The 23,003-nt window shown below is 42.0% G+C and overlaps 1 protein-coding gene across 2 annotated transcripts in view; it reads left to right on the forward strand.

Annotated features, from left to right (window-relative positions):
- Positions 1-21,362: 21,362 nt before the first annotated feature.
- Positions 21,363-23,003, forward strand: part of LOC308301783 (CD276 antigen-like) — a 54,044-nt gene continuing 52,403 nt past the window's right edge. For both annotated transcript variants that reach the window (XM_080745889.1, XM_080745890.1), the window contains exon 1: positions 21,363-21,466. In XM_080745889.1, the coding sequence (XP_080602015.1) occupies positions 21,403-21,466 (64 nt within the window). In that variant the 5' untranslated portion in view covers positions 21,363-21,402. The remainder of the gene's footprint in view (positions 21,467-23,003) is intronic.

Here is a 23,003-nt window from a genome sequence, read left to right on the forward strand (position 1 = left end):
CAAGTCAGAAGGCTGAACCATAACAACATGGGCTATCAGGCCTAGTGGAGACATTTAGATTGAAACATGCTTGCTTGGCTGGTACATTTCACAATACTTTTTCACAAGGTAGTCTAATACTGGGCTTATTTTGTACATCCTGTCTGTACAGTTGTTTTCCTCACTGTTATCAACCGTGTAGTGCAGAAATCACAGTATAATCTGGAACATAGTCTTGTTGAAATGTAGTGTAATCACCACCTCATATGTAGACTAGTAAAGCTCCAGTTCTGGCTTTTCTACAATGGAGATAAGAAAATGGAGGCCTAATAACCTTTTTAGTTCGTAGGCTGAGCTCTTTCCATGAAGAAAGTCTGGAAAAATAAATATTAGATACAATTAGTCATGTCATTTCTTACTCACCACACAAATAAAAGAAATATGTATTTTATGGTAATCTATTTTTATAATTTACAGGTCAACCACGTCGCAGAGGTGGTGGGTCCAAACCGTCCAGTGGGCCTAGAGGTCAACTTCCAGCTGACCTTGATCCAGATTGGTTCGAGCTAGAGGATTGGGACCCAGAGGAGTTTGACTTCACTGCAGAACCTGGACTTATCGGTGATGCCGCTTTGCTGGACTGTGACCAGCCAGTCGCTTACCTGGAGTTGTTTTTGACAGATGACCTGCTTGAAGAGGTAGTTGTACAGACTAACCTTTATGCAAAGAAATCCATCGATGAAGCCGATCTGACTAAAAACCCAAGTTCCAGAATGTATGCATGGAAAGAGGTCAACCTACATGAACTCAAAAAGTTTTTTGGCCTCCTTTTTCTTACATCCATTATAAAAAAGCCAGAGTTGGCACTTTACTGGTCTACTGATGAGGTTGTGGCTACACCTTATTTCAATAAAACTATGTCACGCAACAGGTTCCAAATTATTCTGCGATTTCTGCACTACAGGGTTGATAATAAAGAGGTAAATGACGGTACAGACAGGATGTTCAAAATTCGCACAGTATTGGACTACCTTGTCAAGAAGTTCAGGGAATTGTACCAGCCAAGTGAGAATATTTCAATTGATGAGGGTACACTTCTGTGGCGGGGAAAGCTCAGCTTCAAAGTGTACAATCCCCAAAAACCAGTGTGCTACGGCATCAAGTCTAACCCTACAAGCACACAAGGCGTTGAATGTTTTGAGCTGTATTTCTTTTTGTGTATTCAACTTCAATTGTTACATGTCATGTATATGTATACTGTACATAGTGTACATAGTGTATATGTATATGTACTGTACATAGTGTACATGTGTACTGTACATGTGTACTGTACATAAAGTACATGTACTGTACATACTGTACATGTGTACTGTACATAGTGTACATGTGTACTGTACATACTGTACACACAGTACTGTAACTGTACATACTGTACATGTACATACTGTACATCTACTGTACATACTGTACATGGTGTATACATAGTGTACACATAGTACTGTAAGTGTAACTCATGTCATGTATATGAATACATAGGACTACATTCAGTACAAGTAAAGGGTGCTACTGAGTTGTGCCATGGAGCACTGGAATGGGGGGAAAAAATGACATTTTTATTTATTTTATTTTTATTTTATTGACAACAAGTACTGTAAACATCTATGATGTCACAGAACCCAAAAATAAAAGGTTGAAGTGAGATTTATGCTTGAGAGAGTTTCATTCACTAAAACGCATTTTTCTCAGGATTTTGTTCTCAGGGGGCTCTTTTTGGCAAGAGCGAGGTATATTCAGCTATTGATAACTAAATAACCGTACATGATGAATACTCAATTTATTTTTTTGGTGAAAGTAGAAGGGTTGCCCCTTCTTCTAGTGTTGGTTGTGAAATTCTAGTGCTAGCAGATAATTTACAAATAATCATAACAGATGAGTGAAAATGCTAAAAATGCTGGCATGGGCTAGTGCAGGCCAGTAAACAGTGGCATTGAAAGTGTTAAGTTGGGAGATTGGATACATATGATAAAAATCAGTGTTTGGGGGATAATAATTATAATTATAGTAAGTTAATCAAGACTTTGTATTCTTATTTACAGAACCAAAGGGACAATTCCTCTCACTACGACTCTGACAATGGCCATGAAGATGAACATGATGTCACTCCTGATGTCGTAAGTATAGTGTACAATACTTTTTAAAAAAAAAAGAAGAAAAGAAAGCCTGTTGCACCTTTGTAAACTATCTAATCCAGGGGTGGGCAACTTTAATGATGGAGAGGGCCACTATATTTCCACACACACTCCAGAGGGCCACATTGCATATTGCTATGTGGTACTCTACTATGTCATACAAAAGAAGCAAAAGGGTTAGGGTTAGGGTTATCTACAAGCTCAAAACGTGTTGCAGCGCTTGTAGATCTGCAATTTTAGCTTCTTTTGAATTGGAATCCTGAATTCTTTTCTGTTCTTTTTTTTGTTGGAATCCTGAAATGTAACATTTTGATTTAATGTCAAATGCATACTCATGTTAACTTTATGAGCTTAAATGCAAATATGTTGGACATAATAATAACAATAATATAGGCTACTAATATAGACTGAAGTAAATAAAGCGGGTCATGTTTGCATGTTTGGAATTGTAACAGCTGAAATCAATAATATATCAGTATTCCGATATTAACCTGAGGGCCGCATTAAGTGAAGGTGAGGGTCGCATGTGGCCCCCGGGCTGCCAGCTGCCCATGTATGATCTAATCTATGGTGGTTTTATTTTGTTATCTGTTTCTTTAGGTAGCTGATGATGATTCTGAGCCATGGACCCCTCTCAGTGGACAACATAGTGTATCGGGTAGAGCCGAAGTCTGTGTAAGTTTCAACTGTGTTGTGTTTATTCTTAGTCATACAGTACATGATGGATGTATGTATGTATCAGAGGCATCGAGGCCTTGATATATGGCAGTGACATTGAGGCATCGCTCCAATGGAAAGCATCGGCCATCACAGCATCTGCTCTGTTTATGTCTATGATTGTAATATTTAAAGAATTGTTTTTTTTTGTGTTTTTTTTCTCTCCATATCTAGAGCCTGTATGATGACTGTGGAGATTCTATTCCCAGATGTCCTACTTCCCCGCTCATGTTTGAGGATGAATGTTCCACAGAGAGTGAACCTCACTTCAATGATGAACCTAATTGCAGTCAAGCGTCACAAAATACAAGTAACATTATACATGATGACAGTCTTGGATCCATTATTGGAAGTGAAGAAGAATATGCTGGTTTATTTGAAGATAGCCCTGATGAGTCAGTAAATGAGGAATCGCATTTTGGAGAAGTCAGTCATGAACACGAACAGTTCCCCCTGGAAAATGAAGACCCCCTTTACACTGGTTCACGACTAACCCAAGCTCAGAGTTTCTTACTTATACTTTCATTTGTTTTGAGACACGGACTCACAGGCATGGCTCTGTCTGATCTCCTTGATTTGATCAATATTCACTGTCCAGAAAACACACAGTTAACCTCAAAGTATCTGTTCTTAAAAGAGCTTAAGCCAGCAGAATGTCACCTACAATGTCACATATATTGTCCAAACTGTGAGTACTACATCGGTGAACAGGATAGTGAAGGACAATGTGTTGTATGCAACACAACATGGGACAAGAACAGCTCGCTAAAGAATGGAAACTTCTTTATTGGAGCAGTGAAACTGCCTCCCATAGAACAGCTTTCAGTCTGTGGCTGGCTGGCTGGCTGGCTGGCTGAGAAGGGACCAGCTGCAGACTTGCAGATCCCGTGAGGGGGTGTGGCATTTCCTCCTGGGTGAGGGGGCGGGCATTTGCCTGCTGGGTGAGCGGAAGTGTTTTTTTTTTTTTTTTTTGCCTGTGCGCGCTCTACTCCTAAACATGCTTGGTAATCTGCTAGACGCTGCAGAGCGAGCTGTGGGTGCGTGGCCTATGCAGATATGAGCGAGCTGTGGGTTATTTTTTTGCCTTGTATACAAGTTGTGATGGTATTTGTTGCCTTGTTTGTTTTTTCAAACGTTGTAATGTAATTAATACAAATCATCAGTATCTTTGACTCTCAATAATAATGTTAAAACTGATCATATTCGTGGTCGTTTGCATTAGTAGCCTACTGTGGATTATGTGTGTTAAATACATATATTACAGAATTTTAATCCCAAGTAACGTTTTCATTATCGTCGGTTTACAGTGGATATTATAGCATGTAATCTGTTGAATAACTTTTTCAAGGGTTACTTTTTCAAAACATGTAGGTTAGGCGGCCTATACCAAATAAAGGGTGGGAGTCTGGGAGATACACACACACACACACGCACACACACGCACACACACAAACAAACACACACACACACGCACGCACGCACGCACGCACGCACGCACGCACGCACGCACGCACGCACGCACGCACGCACGCACGCACACACACACACACACACACACACACACACACACACACACACACACTATTAACTGTGGGGTTCCACAAGGGAGCTGCCTAGGGCCTTTGTTATACTCAATTTTTACTAATGATTTACCATTGTGTGTAAAACATGTTAAAACTGTTAGGTATGCTGATGACACAACACTATATAGTGCCGCTATATCTGAGCAAGCTGTAACTGACACTTTAAGTAGTGCCTTAACAGACATTTATGAATGGATTGAGCACAACAAGTTGGTATTAAATATTTCTAAGACAAAGGCCATTGTGCTTGGATCTAGACACACGTTGGGCAAGAACCCTCAGTTAAAGCTGTCAATTGGTACCACACAAATAGAACAAGTTAACACAATAAAACTTTTGGGAGTAACTATTGACAGCTCTTTATCTTGGTCTAAACATATAAATAATATTGTCATTAAAATGGGAAGAGGAATCGGGATGGCAAGGAAGTGCTCTGGTTTCATCACTCCCTCCATAATGAAATCAGTTATTCATTCTTTGGTCTTGTCTAATTTAGAATACTGCCCTGTAATCTGGTCGTCAGCAACAAAATTGGATTTGGGAAAGTTGCAGATTGCTCAGAACAAAGCAGCCCGTTTGGCACTAGGATGTCCATACAGGACCAGCATTATATATATGCATGAAAATCTGAACTGGCTAATGGTTGAACAGAAATTATCTGTGAGTCTTTTAATGCTACTACGTAACATTATTAGCACCAACAAGCCATCTAGCTTGGCTCAACAGTTTGAAATGACTTCTGAGCATGGGTACAACACCAGAGGAGCAGTTTCTGGTAAACTAAGAACAAAAATAGCACCAAAATCAAATTGTCTTAAGCTTACTGGTATATATAGATCAATAGAACTCTGGAATGCCTTGCCGAAAAACATCTTGTCTATAATGTATAACAAGATAACTTTCAGAAAGCATATCAAAAAATATCTTGCCAAGTGACATATAACTATGCAACTTTATATGTGTATTTTTGGATGTGACTGAACTGTTTAATTTGAATTGTTAATTATTATTTTTTTGTATTCATTTATATATATTTTTTTATTTTATTTTTTATATTTATTTGTATTTTTTAATTGTATATTTGTATTGTATTTGCCTGATTCAGGACCCCAGGAAGACTAGAGGCTCATTCGTGAGTCTCTAATGGGGATCCTTTAATAAACATAAACATAAACACACACACACACACACACACACACACACACACACACACACACACACACACACACACTACAGTATGCATCCTTCTTTGTATAGCCTATATATTATTTTCCTGACTATAACTACCGTTTCTTTTTGTTCTTTTTTGTATATTCTGTATATAGGCCTATATGTTTTTCTTCCTTTTAGTTGACCTTGTACTAGTGAATTGTACCGTTATGAAACTGTACCTTTTCCTATGCAAACTTCTAATAAAGTCTTCAATCAATCAATCAATCAATCAATCAATCAATCAATCAATCAATCAAACACACGCAACGCACATACCTTTTTAATAATAAGGTTTTTAAGATGATGTTATACAAATGTAAAGTTTTGATAATAAGGTGCTCAAACATATTTTATGTCAACTGGTTGTCACCTTCCTCAAGCAAACAGTAGTATCTGTGAAAGTCCAACGCACACACACATTTCTTAAATACTACGTGCACAGTTTAGCTTCCGCTATAAAAACCTGCCAGAAGGCCAGACAGCTTTCTGGCAGAAATAGCACTGTAGTGACAGGCTTTCTGGCAGAAAGGCCAGCCAACTCGAACCTTTCTGACAGAAATAGCACTGGAAAGCCTGTCGCCACAGTGCTATGTCTGTCAGAAAGGCACAAGCTGGCTGGACTTTCTGCCAGAAAGCCTGTCGTCACAGTGCTATTTCTGTTGAAAGGCACGAGCTGGCTGGCCTTTCTGCCAGAAAGCCTGTCGCCACAGTGCTATTTCTGTCGAAAGGCACAAGCTGCATGGGCTTTCTGGCAGAAAGCCAGCTGCCACAGTGCCATTTCTGTCAGAAAGGCAAGAGTTAGTTGGCCTTTCTGCCAGAAAGCCTGTCGCCACAGTTCTATTTCTGTTGAAAGGCAAGAGTTAGCTGACCTTTCTGACAGAAAGCCTGTCGCCATAGTGCTATTTCTGTCGAAAGGCAAGAGTTGGCTGGCCTTTCTGCCAGAAAGCCTGTGGCCACAGTGCTATTTCTGTTGAAAGGCAAGAGTTGGCTGGCCTTTCTGCCAGAAAGCCTGTGGCCACAGTGCTATTTCTGTTGAAAGGCAAGAGTTGGCTGGCCTTTCTGCCAGAAAGCCTGTGGCCACAGTGCTATTTCTGTTGAAAGGCACAAGCTGGCTGGCCTTTCTGCCAGAAAGGCACGAGTTGGCTGACCTTTCTGCCAGAAAGCCTGTCGCCACAGTGCTATTGCTGTCGAAAGGCAAGAGTTGGCTGGCCTTTCTGCCAGAAAGCCTGTCGCCACAGTGCTATTTCTGTCGAAAGGCAAGAGTTGGCTGACCTTTCTGCCAGAAAGCCTGTCGCCACAGTGCTATTTCTGTCGAAAGGCAAGAGTTGGCTGGCCTTTCTGCCAGAAAGCCTGTCGCCACAGTGCTATTTCTGTTGAAAGGCACGAGCTGGCTGGCCTTTCTGCCTGCCAAATCTTGCCTTTCGACAGAAATAGCACTGTGGCAACAGGCTTTCTGTCAGAAAGGTCAGCCAACTCGTGCCTTTCTGGCAGAAAGGCCAGCCAGCTTGTGCCTTTCAACAGAATTAGCACTGTGGCGACAGGCTTTCTGCCAGAAAGGTCAGCCAGCTCGTGCCTTTCAACAGAAATAGCACTGTGGCGACAGGCTTTCTGGCAGAAAGGCCAGCCAACTCGTGCCTTTCGACAGAAATAGCACTGTGGCGACAGGCTTTCTGGCAGAAAGGCCAGCCAACTCTTGCCTTTCGACAGAAATAGCACTGTGGCGACAGGCTTTCTGTCAGAAAGGTCAGCCAACTCGTGCCTTTCTGGCAGAAAGGCCAGCCAGCTTGTGCCTTTCAACAGAATTAGCACTGTGGCGACAGGCTTTCTGTCAGAAAGGTCAGCCAACTCGTGCCTTTCTGGCAGAAAGGCCAGCCAGCTTGTGCCTTTCAACAGAATTAGCACTGTGGCGACAGGCTTTCTGGCAGAAAGGTCAGCCAGCTCGTGCCTTTCGACAGAAATAGCACTGTGGCGACAGGCTTTCTGGCAGAAAGGTCAGCCAACTCGTGCCTTTCGACAGAAATAGCACTGTGGCGACAGGCTTTCTGGCAGAAAGGTCAGCCAACTCGTGCCTTTCTGGCAGAAAGGCCAGCCAGCTTGTGCCTTTCAACAGAATTAGCACTGTGGCGACAGGCTTTCTGGCAGAAAGGCCAGCCAACTCTTGCCTTTCAACAGAAATAGCACTGTGGCCACAGGCTTTCTGGCAGAAAGGCCAGCCAACTCTTGCCTTTCGACAGAAATAGCACTGTGGCGACAGGCTTTCTGTCAGAAAGGTCAGCCAACTCGTGCCTTTCGACAGAAATAGCACTGTGGCGACAACTCTTGCCTTTCGACAGAAATAGCACTGTGGCGACAGGCTTTCTGGCAGAAAGGTCAGCCAACTCGTGCCTTTCTGGCAGAAAGGCCAGCCAGCTTGTGCCTTTCAACAGAAATAGCACTGTGGCGACAGGCTTTCTGGCAGAAAGGCCAGCCAACTCTTGCCTTTCGACAGAAATAGCACTGTGGCGACAGGCTTTCTGCCAGAAAGGTCAGCCAACTCGTGCCTTTCTGGCAGAAAGGCCAGCCAGCTTGTGCCTTTCAACAGAAATAGCACTGTGGCCACAGGCTTTCTGGCAGAAAGGCCAGCCAACTCTTGCCTTTCGACAGAAATAGCACTGTGGCGACAGGCTTTCTGGCAGAAAGGTCAGCCAACTCGTGCCTTTCTGGCAGAAAGGCCAGCCAGCTTGTGCCCCATGACAAATAAGAGACACTGGTGTCTACATGACAAGCAATAGACAGAGGAGAAGGTGGTACAGTCAGTTGGGGCATTAAGGCCACTGTGGCCTTTGGGAATACCATTTCTTTGAGGGGCACAAGAACAAACTGGGGTCAACGGCGGGTCGGCGGCCATGGCCTTCCTGACCTTCCCGAAATTCCTGCCCTGATGGAGAGTGTGTAAAAGAGATGAAGAAATGAGTGCAAGCAGGTTAAAATGGGTGGAGGAAAGTGTCATGGGTGATGGTTGATAGAAAAGTATCAACAAGGTGAGTCAGTGATGTGAAGACCATATACACTCTGTATAAAGACCATTAGGCCATATGCACACTGAATGCAGATCATTAGGCCATGTGCTGACCATATGCACACCATAGTAGAGCAACAGACCATATATAGGCCATATGCAGACCATATGGACACTGAATGCAGATCATTAGGCCATGTGCTGACCATATGCACACCATAGTAGAGCAACAGACCATATATAGGCCATATGCAGACCATATGGACACTGAATGCAGATCATTAGGCCATGTGCTGACCATATGCACACCATAGTAGAGCAACAGACCATATATATAGGCCATAAGAAGACCATACGCTCACTGTATGCAGACCAGTAGGCCATGTTTTGGAGATAAAGCCAAAGAGGAGGTGTATTAATGTAGTGAAAGAGGACATGAAGTTAGTAGATGTCATAAAAGAGGAGGCACAGGAGAGGGTGAGATGGAGGCAGATGATTTGCTGTGGATTTACTGTGGTAGGAAAAGGAGAAGACTTAGACTAAGAAGAGCAGGGCAGGAATTTCATGGAGGCCATGAAGGCCATGGCTGCCGTAGCCCCTCTGGCCTTGTGCCCCTCAAACCAATGGCATGACCTGAGGCCACAGTGGCCTTTAATGCCCCAGCTGACTGTAGGCCATAAGCAGACCATATGGACACTGAATGCAGATCATTAGGCCATGTGCTGACCATATGCACACCATAGTGTGCAGAACATATGCATAGACCAACAGACCATATACTGTATACCAGTAGGCCATAAGCAGACCATAAGCACACCGTATGTAGACCAGCAGACCATATGCAGACCATATAGGACGCGTGATTCCTAAACCCACCAGGATTGAGTTAAGACCCGCAGGACATAAGCAGACGTGCCCCTCAGTTTGGCCTTGTGCCCCTCAAACCAATGGCATGGCCTGAGGCCACAGTGGCCTTTAATGCCCCAGCTGACTGTACCACTTTATCCTCTGTTTCTTTCTTGTCTATATGAAGAAAGTAGACACCAGTGTCTCTTTCTCGCCCTGTAGATCACCAGTGTCTGTTGTTCAGATTGAAATCTTAACTCCCAGAGCACCCATCTTTAAACCAATACAGTTACTTTGATTGGCGCAGGGCTGAACATGAATCAGATTGTAATTTTATAAATACCATCATTTATCTATTTCACTGCAGATTAGGTTATCATCCCTAAGCCTTAAATTCAAATTAACAAATTCTTTCAATGGACTAAAATCTTGTTTTGGCCTTCCTGCCCTGGCATTTGGCCTTTGTGCCATCAAAAAGCCAATTGGCCTTGCCAATTGGCTTTTCTGGAACTTGATGAAATTCCAGGCCTGGTCAGAACACTTTATAATTTATAAACAATCTTACTATGACCCTTTCATGTATGAATGTAAAAATAAAATTAAAATATCTCAACATTTCATAATCACTCTTATAATGCTTTTTAAGTTTTTTGAATAGTTTAATAAATCATTAAGTATATTTATGAGTGCTTATAATTTGGCTATACGTAATTATACAGTGTTATAAACAGGTTGTAATTTATTATAGTAGGCCTACTTTGCAGCAAGTGTTAACATTTATTAATTACACTCATTATTTTTACACTATACTCTTTGCATAAATTCAAACATTTCAGGGTCCTCTGAGACATTGAATGTATAATATTATCACTTTATATGCTTATTAAATTTAACAATTAAGCTTTGCTCCAACCAGACCTGAGCTTTTGTTCTGAAATGAATTCATGTTAATTAAATTACATAATTCAAAGTCAATAAAAAAAAAAAACAGATGATCCATAAATTATAATTAGCCTATATGAATGATCACGGTTAAGCCAAAGAGAAACGCACTTCCTGTATTTAACACACATATATAAATCCACAGTAGCCTACTAATGCAAACAATCTTGAATACGATCACTTTTAACGTTATTATTGAGAGCAAAATGGTTAAATAAATGAAATAAATACAGGGAAGGGACGCGCGTGTGCGCATGCTCAAGGACGCGCGTGTGCGCACACGCACATGCTCATGCATGTGCGCGCGGCCACTTCCGCTCACCCAGCAGGCAAATGCCCGCTCAAGGCATAGAGTATATATAAAAGGGCTCAAGGACGCGCGTGTGCGCACACGCACATGCTCATGCATGTGCGCGCGACCACTTCCGCTCACCCAGCAGGCAAATGCCCGCCCCCTCACCCAGGAGGAAATGGGCTGGCTGGCCGGCCGTGTATGTCCGTAGCCTGACAATACCTCTAGTGGCCACACACACTAAAGGAGGGGCGCTGTTGAGCAGGCTAGGCACACTCAACACTCTCTCTCCCTCACACACACACACACACACACACACACACACACACACACACACACACACACACACACACACACACACACACACACACAGGGTATAGCTGCTCAGATTCACTGCTCCACTTCGAACGAGGTTTGATTTTATACTTACCAATCCAAACACAGTTGGAACATCTTCTTCAAAGGGAAGACATTGCACATTGTCTCAAGTCAAGACATGGCACATGTAATTCTGACATTTATGAAGATATTGGAAGTGGTAAAATGTACCATAATCTGAACAAAATTGGAGGCCCGCTTGACTGTACTCATGGATACTCCTTAACACTTAACTGTGATGGAGTGCCTGTATTCAAATCATCACTCTATGGTATTTGGCCATTATATGGGATTGTAAACGAGCTTCCTTACCCTGTGCGCAAAGACAATGTTCTACTTTTTGGCTTGTGGTTCATTTTTAAAGCCATTCACTTTAGAGTGTCAGAAGTTGTCAACTGTGGGCTTTAAGATAAAAAGAAACAGCATTTTGGAACCATGTAGAGTGGTGGCAGCTCTTATGATGTGTGATTCTGTAGCTAGGCCCATACTTCAAAACATGACCCAGTTTAATGGTCAGTATGGATGCAGCCTCTGTTTACATCCCGGTGAACAAGTTGAAAAGGGTCATGGCTCCGTCAGGGTATACCCATACAAAGACGTTCCAAAGAGAGACCACGCTTCAACCATAAGTGATGCAAGAGAGGCTTTACATACCAAAAAATATGTGAGGGGCGTTAAAGGGCCCACGTGTCTGATAAAGATTCCACACTTTGACATCATATCTGGCATGCCTCCTGACCATATGCATAATATACATCTTGGTGTGGTTCGCCAAATGGCAAGCATGTGGCTGGACAGTGAAAACCATGAGAAGCCATATTACATTGAAAGAGTAGGCGATAAACTTGTTACCCTTGGTTTGCATTATTCCAGAAGACTTTCTGGTGAAGAGACACTGGTGATGAGAGAGCAACTTTCAGTGACCACAGATACAATTGTGAAAATATTCAGCCGACTTCTAGTCAACGGAGAGCTGTATTACTCACAGGAGTTCACAAGGGTAGTGAAAAGGAACAACTTCACTGTGCTGTTGCAGAATGGACACATAATCACTGTATACTATTACATTGTAGTAGGGCAACATGGTGACAGAAAATGCTTTGCTTTTGGAAGAACGTATGACAGGTCACATAGTACACTGATTAATGTTGAAAATGTTGTTGGTTTGAAAAGGGAATTCCGGGGCAGAAAACAGATATTTGATGTGACACTGTTCAAAAGAAAATGTATGCTAATTGATCTACCTCAATATGCAAGCCTCTATGCATGTATACCTCCCAGATCCAGTGTGGAGGATTGAACATTTAAGAGCAAAGAACATTTCAATTGTCAAAAAAGAAGGGGAGGGGGGGGGGGGGATTTTCTGTATATACAGTAAAATGGTGAATGTGGTCTCTGCAACTGTTTAAATAAAAATGTATTTGTGTAACAGATTATGTTGTCGTCAATGTATTTTCTTTAGGCTATGTACTGCAGCTATGTGTGCATGGTCCATGTACGGTATATGCTATGGTTGTTTTCTGGGAAGTAAAAAAGGTAAAAATAAATAACATTTTTTCTTATATATGATAAAATATATATATCCATATATGGTATAATATATATTCATATATTGCACAATATATGGCACATGCATGTATTGCAATATATTGGATCATATAAAGACAAACTATTACATGTAAAAATATAGTGCCCATTTTGGTCTTGATTGCAATATATTTTTTTATATGTATCAATATATATACATATATGGTCTATGCATATATTGCAATATATTGGAAAATATAAATACTAAATCTCATATATGGGAATATATTGCCTAATATATCGCACGATATTTTCCAATATATTGCAATATATGTTTCTTCCGTAAGGGAAGGTACAGTTTCATGACGGTACAGTTCACTGGTACAAGGTCAACTAAAAGGAGATCCTAGAAAAGACTAAGCTTATTTCCACAGGAAACCATTTAAGTATCTTATAACACCAATTTAGCTGTGTCTCAGAAAGGGTTATCATACCAAAATATAATCTACAGATATAGAGCTTTTCAAAAATGCATGAATCATGATAACCTTTGCCACCTTTCCGATACCGACATCTCGTATGGCCCATGGACTACCATGATCGGCCCCGATCGGCCCCCACCGTTGCGCTGTCGCTGCTGGGAGTGGTAGTTTACAGGAAATCATGGGTTCATTTGAGGTTTCAGGTGCGTTCTCTGAGCAAATATAGAACATCCGGTGTTAGAGGAGGAAATTTAAGACTTCCGGTTTGATTAATTCGCCTTCAAAATAAAATGCTAGTAATTAATGCCATTGAAAAACGTTGAATTTTCAAATGATATGCTCAATAAAAATATAAATTAAGCATTTAAACAAAGCCATATAACAAAAATATGTTTATGTTTTAATAACAAAAAAAAATATCTAAATAGATAAATGCTGTTCACTGAAGTGCATAGCCTTTACAAATTGGACCCTGGAGAACAGACAGCTCTTCGTGTTGGAACTTTAGACACACACACACGTTCGGGGTGACCTCTTCTGCCACACCACACTCTCTGCTAAGCCAGAGAGGTGTAAAAACAAAATTTGCTGGCCGTCCAGTGCGGCCAGATAACAAAAAGTCAAATTTTCAGATTCTAGGTGGGCGCTGGACAACAGGCGGCTCTTCGTGTCAGAACTTTTGACACGCGCACGTGTTCTGGGAGACTCTTCCACACCACACTCTCCCCTAAGTCAGAGAGATGTAAGGTTACAAAATTTAGGAAATCTGGTAGGAAATAGAAGTGAACATAAAATGCAATTTGACTAACTTCAATTCAAAACAACCTTGGAAATTTTAAAATGTTTATGAATGTGGAAAATGTGTTGTGTGTGATCTATCTAAGATCCAGCGGTCTCTGTGTGCGCTTTGCTCGGGAATATTGACACTTCATATTGAATCAGGACGGTACACTTGAACAGAGTTAAATCAAAGACTATGTGGCTAATGTGAACTTGGTGAAGTGGAGGATGAGACCCACTATCCCTCTAGCTATTGTACAGCCCATTTTATCATGATTTATGAAAACGCTCTTTGACAATCCTGACGTCTGGCCGCAGTAGACGGCCCGCCACTCTTATTTTTACACTTCTCCGGCTTAGCAGAGAATAAAAGAATACAGACAAGGTTTTGAAAGTTAGAAAAAATACCCTTTAATTACTCATTGCTAATAAAACTGTACACTTTAACTGGAAAGGAAAACATTACCATTTGTCTTAATGTGGACTGAAAGGCTACTTTAGTAGTTAAGTAATCACAGTTTTGATCAAATTACTGTGAGTGTATGTGCGCTAATAATAAATAGTATTCAAAGGTATATCATGCAAAACTGTCCTGGGAAGGGCAATTTAAAGCTGCAACATGAAATGCACCAAAGCTCACTCAAATTTAAAAAGGTACAACATGCTTTGTAAAGTGCAAACGTCACGCAAAAGTAGCACACACGGTTATCTCCATATATGGAGGGAGAACCAGCTTATGAGCCGATGAGTTGTGTCAGAGTCGAGATCCTGCTTGCATCTAATCTGTCGGTAGATAATGCCGGTCTTATATAAGGGTCATTTGTGTACGGTGTGATGTCATACTGATGTCAGCAGTGTGATGTCTCTATATATGGAGTTATATGTTGTTCGTGTCCAAATATGGGGCTTGTGAGGTCAGACTTAGTGAGATTCGTCGGTTATATTTGTGGAGATAAGCGACCAACGGTCGCTTATCTCCCGATTAGGGAGTCTTACTGGTTGTTGATCGGCTATTTCCACTATCAATGTTGTTTTTAAAGTATAACGTCAAATATGTCAGTAATTTCTTTGTATATTTAGGTTATGTGTCATATCTGCCATGTGCATCTTGGGAATGGGAGTATTGCGTCTAAAAATACATGTTTAGCCACTTTTACACATAAATCGAAATAATTGAAAGCTCTAAAACAATAGAAAGCAGCACATGAAAACATTTTAACACTCTTCTTTTCTCCAATTTAAATCTAAAATATGAACCCTGTCCTTGTGAATCCTTTAATATAGGGCTGCAGGGAACCTAGTATCTGCCATGTGCAACTTCAAAGCCTAAAAGCCGAACAAAAATGTAGTTGTCAACGACAAAAACACAATTAAATAATTCATCACAATTGACTAAAATCTAAAAAAAAGCCATACTAGTGATGTAGCTTAATGCGCCCGCTCGTTCATTGGCCCATTACTGTTCTGGTTAGCATAAAGTGTCCATGATGTGTGAACACGCCCAATGCGAATCACCCACTGACAGTAATTGCTCATGAAATAAAGGGTGGGTGTTTTTTTTTTGTTTGTTTGTTTCAATGGGGCCACATGAACATTTACTGGTAGCACTGGAAAGCCAACAGCACTTTATTTTACACCTCTCTGGCTTAGTGGAGAGTGTGGTGTGGAAGAGGAGGTCTCCACGAACACGCGCTTGTGTTCAAAGTGCCAACGCAAAGAGCCGCCTTCCGTCCAGCGCCCAAAAATGACGTTTGTGAGTCTGGTCGCACTGGAAAGCCAACAGCATTTTATTTTACACCTTTCCCGTTTAGCGGAGAGTGTGGTGTGGCAGAGGAGGTCTCTGCGAACGCATGCGTTCATTGTTTTCCCCTTTTTTTCCTGACTATATCTACTGCATAGTACTAATCTATCCAGCTGTCATTCAATGTTATATGAGATACTTAAATGGTTTCCTGTGGAAATACTTTGTCTTTTCTAGGATCTCCTTTAGTAGACCTTGTATCAGTGAACTGTACCGTCATGAAACTGTACTTTTTCCTATGCAACGTCTTCTAATAACATCTTCAATCAATCAATCAATCAATCAATCAATGAGTGTGTCAAAAGGGGCAACACGGTGAGCCGTCTACTGTCCATTGTCTAATTTGTAAAGGCTATGCACTCCATTGAACAGCATTAACCTATTTAGATGTAGGTTATATTTGTCGTCATTAAAACTATTTTTACACAGAAACATAGTTTTTGTTGTAGGCCTATAGCTTTGATTAAATGCTTAATCTATACTTTTAATGTGTATACTGTATATCATACAAATTATTCGTTTTTCAATGGCTTTAGGGGTACTCTTATTCTGAAGAGATCGACTACCGGAAATCTTAAATTTGCTAGCTTAGTTTTGCTCAGCCTGCATTCTCTGAGCTCCTTTCACATGAAGATAATGGTGGTTCAGGATTGCAAGGTCCGTGAAGTCAGCTGCATTAGCGTTTCCGGCCTGGCAGCTGGCTGCATTAAGCGAAGCTCCAGCCTTCAAAATAAAAGTCAACTAAATAATGTTTATTTAAAAGACACAAATGTATTTAAGAAATATGTGTATGATGTATGTCTCTATACTAGTGTGCTTCTAATTGTCCTAACACATTTTCCAGGTTCTTTCAGATTGAAATTCGTGGTATGCGAGCCATTAAAGGCCACTTAACAAGTTAATTCCATTCTTTCTATTGTAATCCATAGAAGAGCTTCAATTGGTAGGCTACATCTAATGAGGTCCAGTTACTTAATTATCAATTTTACTTTATCTGTTTATTTAGATTGGGCAGATGTAATGTATGGTAGGCTACTATGGGCTATATTAATGTAAGTAAAGAAAATACACCGTGTGTGCATGTACACCAGGGGTCTTCAACAGGGGGTCCAGGACCCCTATCGGGTCCTCAGAATTACTACAGGGAAAGGCACCAAATCTATGTGTGATAGGACCATTCTTTTAGAATAAATGGACAACCCTCTCATCCCTTTTCTGAGGAGAACTTTAGCCAAAAATAGAAGATCTACAAGCTTGTAGATCTGCTATTTTTGGCAATAGGTTTGGTGTTGAAGTGAAAAAGCCAGAGACCAAGTACAGAGTGAAAGGTAAAATGTACTAAGTAAAAGATGGAACAAGGATGTAAGGAGTTCAATGTAAAAAAAAAAAAAAAACGCCCCCAAAAGCTCTAGTGGGCACTAGACAGGAGGCGGCTCTTTGCGTTGGCACTTTGAAAACACGCAGAAAAGTGACATTTTCAGACAATTTCAAACTCTATAGTTGGCGCTGGAGAGCAGACGGCTCTTTGCGTCGGCACTTTGGAGACACGCACGCGTTCGGGGAGACCTCCTCTATCACTCCACACTCTCCGCTAAGCAGGAGAGGTGTAAAATCAATTTCTGTTGGCTTTCCAGTGCAGCCACTCGCTCAAAATAGTGACATTTTCAGGCATTTTCAAACTCTAGTTGGCGCTGGAGAGCAGACGGCTCTTTGCGTCGGCACTTTGGAGACACGCACGCGTTCAGGGAGACCTCCTCTATCACTCCACACTCTCCGCTAAGCAGGAGAGGTGTAAAATCAATTTCTGTTGGCTTTCCAGTGCAGCCACTCGCTCAAAATAGTGACATTTTCAGGCATTTTCAAATTCTAGTTGGCGCTGGAGAGCAGACGGCTCTTTGCGTCGGCACTTTGGAGACACGCACACGTTCGGGGAGACCTCCTCTATCACTCCACACTCTCCGCTAAGCAGGAGAGGTGTAAAATCAATTTCTGTTGGCTGTCCAGTGCAGCCACTCGCTCAAAATAGTGACATTTTCAGGCATTTTCAAACTCTAGTTGGCGCTGGAGAGCAGACGGCTCTTTGCGTCGGCACTTTGGAGACACGCACGTGTTCGGGGAGACCTCCTCTATCACTCCACACTCTCCGCTAAGCAGGAGAGGTGTAAAATCAATTTCTGTTGGCTGTCCAGTGCAGCCACTCGCTCAAAATAGTGACATTTTCAGGCATTTTCAAACTCTAGTTGGCGCTGGAGAGCAGACGGCTCTTTGCGTCGGCACTTTGGAGACACGCAAGCGTTCGGGGAGACCTCCTCTATCACTCCACACTCTCCGCTAAGCAGGAGAGGTGTAAAATCAATTTCTGTTGGCTTTCCAGTGCAGCCACTCGCTCAAAATAGTGACATTTTCAGGCATTTTCAAACTCTAGTTGGCGCTGGAGAGCAGACGGCTCTTTGCGTCGGCACTTTGGAGACACGCACGCGTTCAGGGAGACCTCCTCTATCACTCCACACTCTCCGCTAAGCAGGAGAGGTGTAAAATCAATTTCTGTTGGCTGTCCAGTGCAGCCACTCGCTCAAAATAGTGACATTTTCAGGCATTTTCAAACTCTAGTTGGCGCTGGAGAGCAGACGGCTCTTTGCGTCGGCACTTTGGAGACACGCACGTGTTCGGGGAGACCTCCTCTATCACTCCACACTCTCCGCTAAGCAGGAGAGGTGTAAAATCAATTTCTGTTGGCTGTCCAGTGCAGCCACTCGCTCAAAATAGTGACATTTTCAGGCATTTTCAAACTCTAGTTGGCGCTGGAGAGCAGACGGCTCTTTGCGTCGGCACTTTGGAGACACGCAAGCGTTCGGGGAGACCTCCTCTATCACTCCACACTCTCCGCTAAGCAGGAGAGGTGTAAAATCAATTTCTGTTGGCTTTCCAGTGCAGCCACTCGCTCAAAATAGTGACATTTTCAGGCATTTTCAAACTCTAGTTGGCGCTGGAGAGCAGACGGCTCTTTGCGTCGGCACTTTGGAGACACGCACGCGTTCAGGGAGACCTCTATCACTCCACACTCTCCGCTAAGCAGGAGAGGTGTAAAATCAATTTCTGTTGGCTTTCCAGTGCAGCCACTCGCTCAAAATAGTGACATTTTCAGACATTTTCAAACTCTAGTTGGCGCTGGAGAGGGCCACTACATTTTCACACACACTCCAGAGGGCCACAATGCATATACCAAAAATAGAAGATCTACAAGCTCAAAACGTGTCGCATTTGCTATTTTTGCAAATGTTTTAATTGATATCCTTAAAAGTAATTGTTTTATTTAATTTCAAATGCATGTACAGGTTCTTATGTTACTTATGTTACTTCTTACTTTATGAACTTAATCACAAATGCATTTGACATAAAAACAGAAATCAATAATATATCAGTATTCTGATATTTGCCTGTGGGTCGCATTAAGTGTAGGGCCCTGTTGCCCATGTATGCTCTAAGAACTCATTAGTTCTCATTATACCGTGACATGGTTTATAATTAAGTACAACTTGATAGAACATCTGTGTAGGACATATTTAAAATAACTTTATACTTTATGTTTAACCACTTGATCCCAAATTGGGGGGAATATTAACCAAAAGTGTCCAATCTACTAGCTCACTGTAGATCTGCTATTTTGGCAAGGGAGAAAAGAATGCAGAAAGTGCATTCCAACTCTAGCCACATTTAGGGTACTACTTTATGACTGCACATTGTGTGTGTGTGTGTGTGTGTGTGTGTGTGTGTGTGTGTGTGTGTGTGTGTGTGTGTGTGTGTGTGTGTGTGTGTGTGTGTGTGTGCACCTGTGTGATGTAGCCCTTGTTTCATGTTATTTTATACTGTTCATTATATTGCAATATATTTATTTATTTAGTATTACTCTCTCTCTCTCACACATTTGTGTCCACACACATATTTAAAAGATGAGTGAGTGAAAGTGTACACTGTTATTAACAATGAGTAATAAAAGGGTATTTTTTTAACTTTAAATCGTCTGTATTTGTTTATTCTCTGCTAAGCCGTATAAAGAAGCGTGGTGTATAAAAATGACTAGAATCTGAAAATGTCACTATTTTAAGCGAGTGGCTGCACTGGAAAGCCAACAGAAATTGATTTTACACCTCTCCTGCTTAGCGGAGAGTGTGGAGTGATAGAGGAGGTCTCCCCGAACGCGTGCGTGTCTCCAAAGTGCCGACGCAAAGAGCCGTCTGCTCTCCAGCGCCAACTAGAGTTTGAAAATGCCTGAAAATGTCACTATTTTGAGCGAGTGGCTGCACTGGACAGCCAACAGAAATTGATTTTACACCTCTCCTGCTTAGCGGAGAGTGTGGAGTGATAGAGGAGGTCTCCCTGAACGCGTGCGTGTCTCCAAAGTGCCGACGCAAAGAGCCGTCTGCTCTCCAGCGCCAACTAGAGTTTGAAAATGCCTGAAAATGTCACTATTTTGAGCGAGTGGCTGCACTGGAAAGCCAACAGAAATTGATTTTACACCTCTCCTGCTTAGCGGAGAGTGTGGAGTGATAGAGGAGGTCTCCCTGAACGCGTGCGTGTCTCCAAAGTGCCGACGCAAAGAGCCGTCTGCTCTCCAGCGCCAACTAGAGTTTGAAAAAGTCTGAAAATGTCACTATTTTGAGCGAGTGGCTGCACTGGACAGCCAACAGAAATTGTTTTTACACCTCTCCTGCTTAGCGGAGAGTGTGGAGTGATAGAGGAGGTCTCCCCGAACGCGTGCGTGTCTCCAAAGTGCCGACGCAAAGAGCCGTCTGCTCTCCAGCGCCAACTAGAGTTTGAAAATATCTGAAAATGTCACTATTTTGAGCGAGTGGCTGCACTGGACAGCCAACAGAAATTGATTTTACACCTCTCCTGCTTAGCGGAGAGTGTGGAGTGATAGAGGAGGTCTCCCCGAACGCGTGCGTGTCTCCAAAGTGCCGACGCAAAGAGCCGTCTGCTCTCCAGCGCCAACTAGAGTTTGAAAATGCCTGAAAATGTCACTATTTTGAGCGAGTGGCTGCACTGGAAAGCCAACAGAAATTGATTTTACACCTCTCCTGCTTAGCGGAGAGTGTGGAGTGATAGAGGAGGTCTCCCTGAACGCGTGCGTGTCTCCAAAGTGCCGACGCAAAGAGCCGTCTGCTCTCCAGCGCCAACTAGAGTTTGAAAAAGTCTGAAAATGTCACTATTTTGAGCGAGTGGCTGCACTGGACAGCCAACAGAAATTGATTTTACACCTCTCCTGCTTAGCGGAGAGTGTGGAGTGATAGAGGAGGTCTCCCCGAACGCGTGCGTGTCTCCAAAGTGCCGACGCAAAGAGCCGCCTCCTGTCCAGTGCCCAATTTGTAAAGGCTATGCACTCCAGTGAACTGCATTTATCCATTTATAATGTTTTTCTAATGTTAATAAAACTTTTTTTTTACCCAGAAACACAATTAGCATTGTGTGTGTTCGTTTTAATGCTTAATCTATATTTTGAATGTGCATATCATGGGACAATTACTCGTTTTTCAACATTTTTCAATTGCCTCAGGGGTACTCTTATTCTGAAGAGATCGGCACCGGAAGTCTTATTGCAGCTAACGCTAATGCAGCTGACTTCACATAGGCAGGATTGCAGCTAAGAAGGTTTTTCTGCTTCGTAGCTTTCAAATCATGATGTGGACAAAGATCAACATTTGGCTGGTATTATGGACATGCTGCTACAACACTGTGTCAGGTACCGTCAAGTTATGTTCTATTTACCGTTTACGCAGGGCTGCCAAGCCTCTAGCCCTGAATACAGGTTATTCAGGTTATTAAGGGTTACCAAGTCTCAAGCTGGGTCCGCACACACCGCCGGCGAATTGGCGAATAGCGAATTAGCGTTTACTTCGCTTTTTGTTTAAAACCTTATAAAGTTTTCCACACCTCACCAAACGCGAATTTCGAAAAAGTGAAAAGGCGTCTGTTTTGTATTCGCCCTTGTGTCGAATTTAGCAAACATTCGCTGGTGAACTCTCTAACAAAGCAAGCTCACTCTATCCTAGCTCTGGTCCATAGCATTAGTGGAGGTAAAGTTAGTGGAGTTCTCCATACCAACGCTATGGACCAGAGCTAACTCTATCCTACTTAAAGAGAGAGAGAAGCTTCTAGCTCTGTACAGACCGGTGAATTAGCGAAAGCGACGTGAATAAGCGAACTGAAGTAAAGATAGCAAGAGATTCACATATTCGCGCTTCCAGGCTCAATAGCTCAGGAACGAAACGTTACAAAACCACAAAAACCGTCTCATTCTCATCCTGGTTAGCTAGAGAAACAACTACAACTCGATTTTCATCCCAAAAAAACAACCTCCGAGTTTAACAGAACAACCTCCGTGTTAACAGATTACATGCGTCTCTATGCGCAGCTGAATGTTAGGCGAGCGGTTAGGGACCGTCTACAAAGTGCAACACTGAAAGCGAAAATATTCAATAGCTTTATGAATATGCAATGTATTGCAACCAAATTCACTTCACACATCAATGGTGTACTTGTGAGTGTAATACAGCAGTTAGTGACTGGAGTGAAGCCATCCGACTTTGCAAAACGGGAGGTGAAGTGAGCCGACGATCAAAGTTCGCTGCGCATCATGTAGTGTAATTACTAGGGGTGTGTATCCATCCCCTACAAGGCGATTCGATACGTATCCGATACATGGGCTAACGATTCGATTCGGAAACGATACGGCTTACATACAGAACGATTCGATACGATTCGATTTGGTGCAATTTCGATACGATTTCGATTTTGTGGAATTTGATTCGATTCGATCCGATTCGATTCGATACGATTCGATACGGTGTGATCTGATACTTACGTTTAATGAAACATACATTTTCCATTTTTAATTAAGAAACTTGATCTATAAAGTAGCATGGCTGACCTTCAAATAATGGATATCTCATAAAAGACCAAGGAATAACAGAAAATTGTAAAGAAAGATGGATGACAAATCATTTTAGTATCATGTCATTGTTGTGTTCATTCTAAATAGACACAGACATGTAGATACAAAAAATAATTAATGTAAACTACAAAGCCTACTGACATGGTTTGAAAACCTGTCTCACACACCCATTTCTAAGAGCTTCACTTTAGCAGTTACAGTTGGTCAGGTGGAGAAATATAAAACAAACACACAAAAGGCCTGGCCCTTCAGGCTTCAGTACAGTGCAATAATTGTACTTTGCAAAGCTGCTATAATAACACTGAAAAACTAAAATACATCCTCA

Source organism: Nannobrachium achirus, assembly GCF_963921795.1.
Source record: "Nannobrachium achirus genome assembly, chromosome: 17".
Taxonomy (NCBI): domain Eukaryota; kingdom Metazoa; phylum Chordata; class Actinopteri; order Myctophiformes; family Myctophidae; genus Nannobrachium; species Nannobrachium achirus.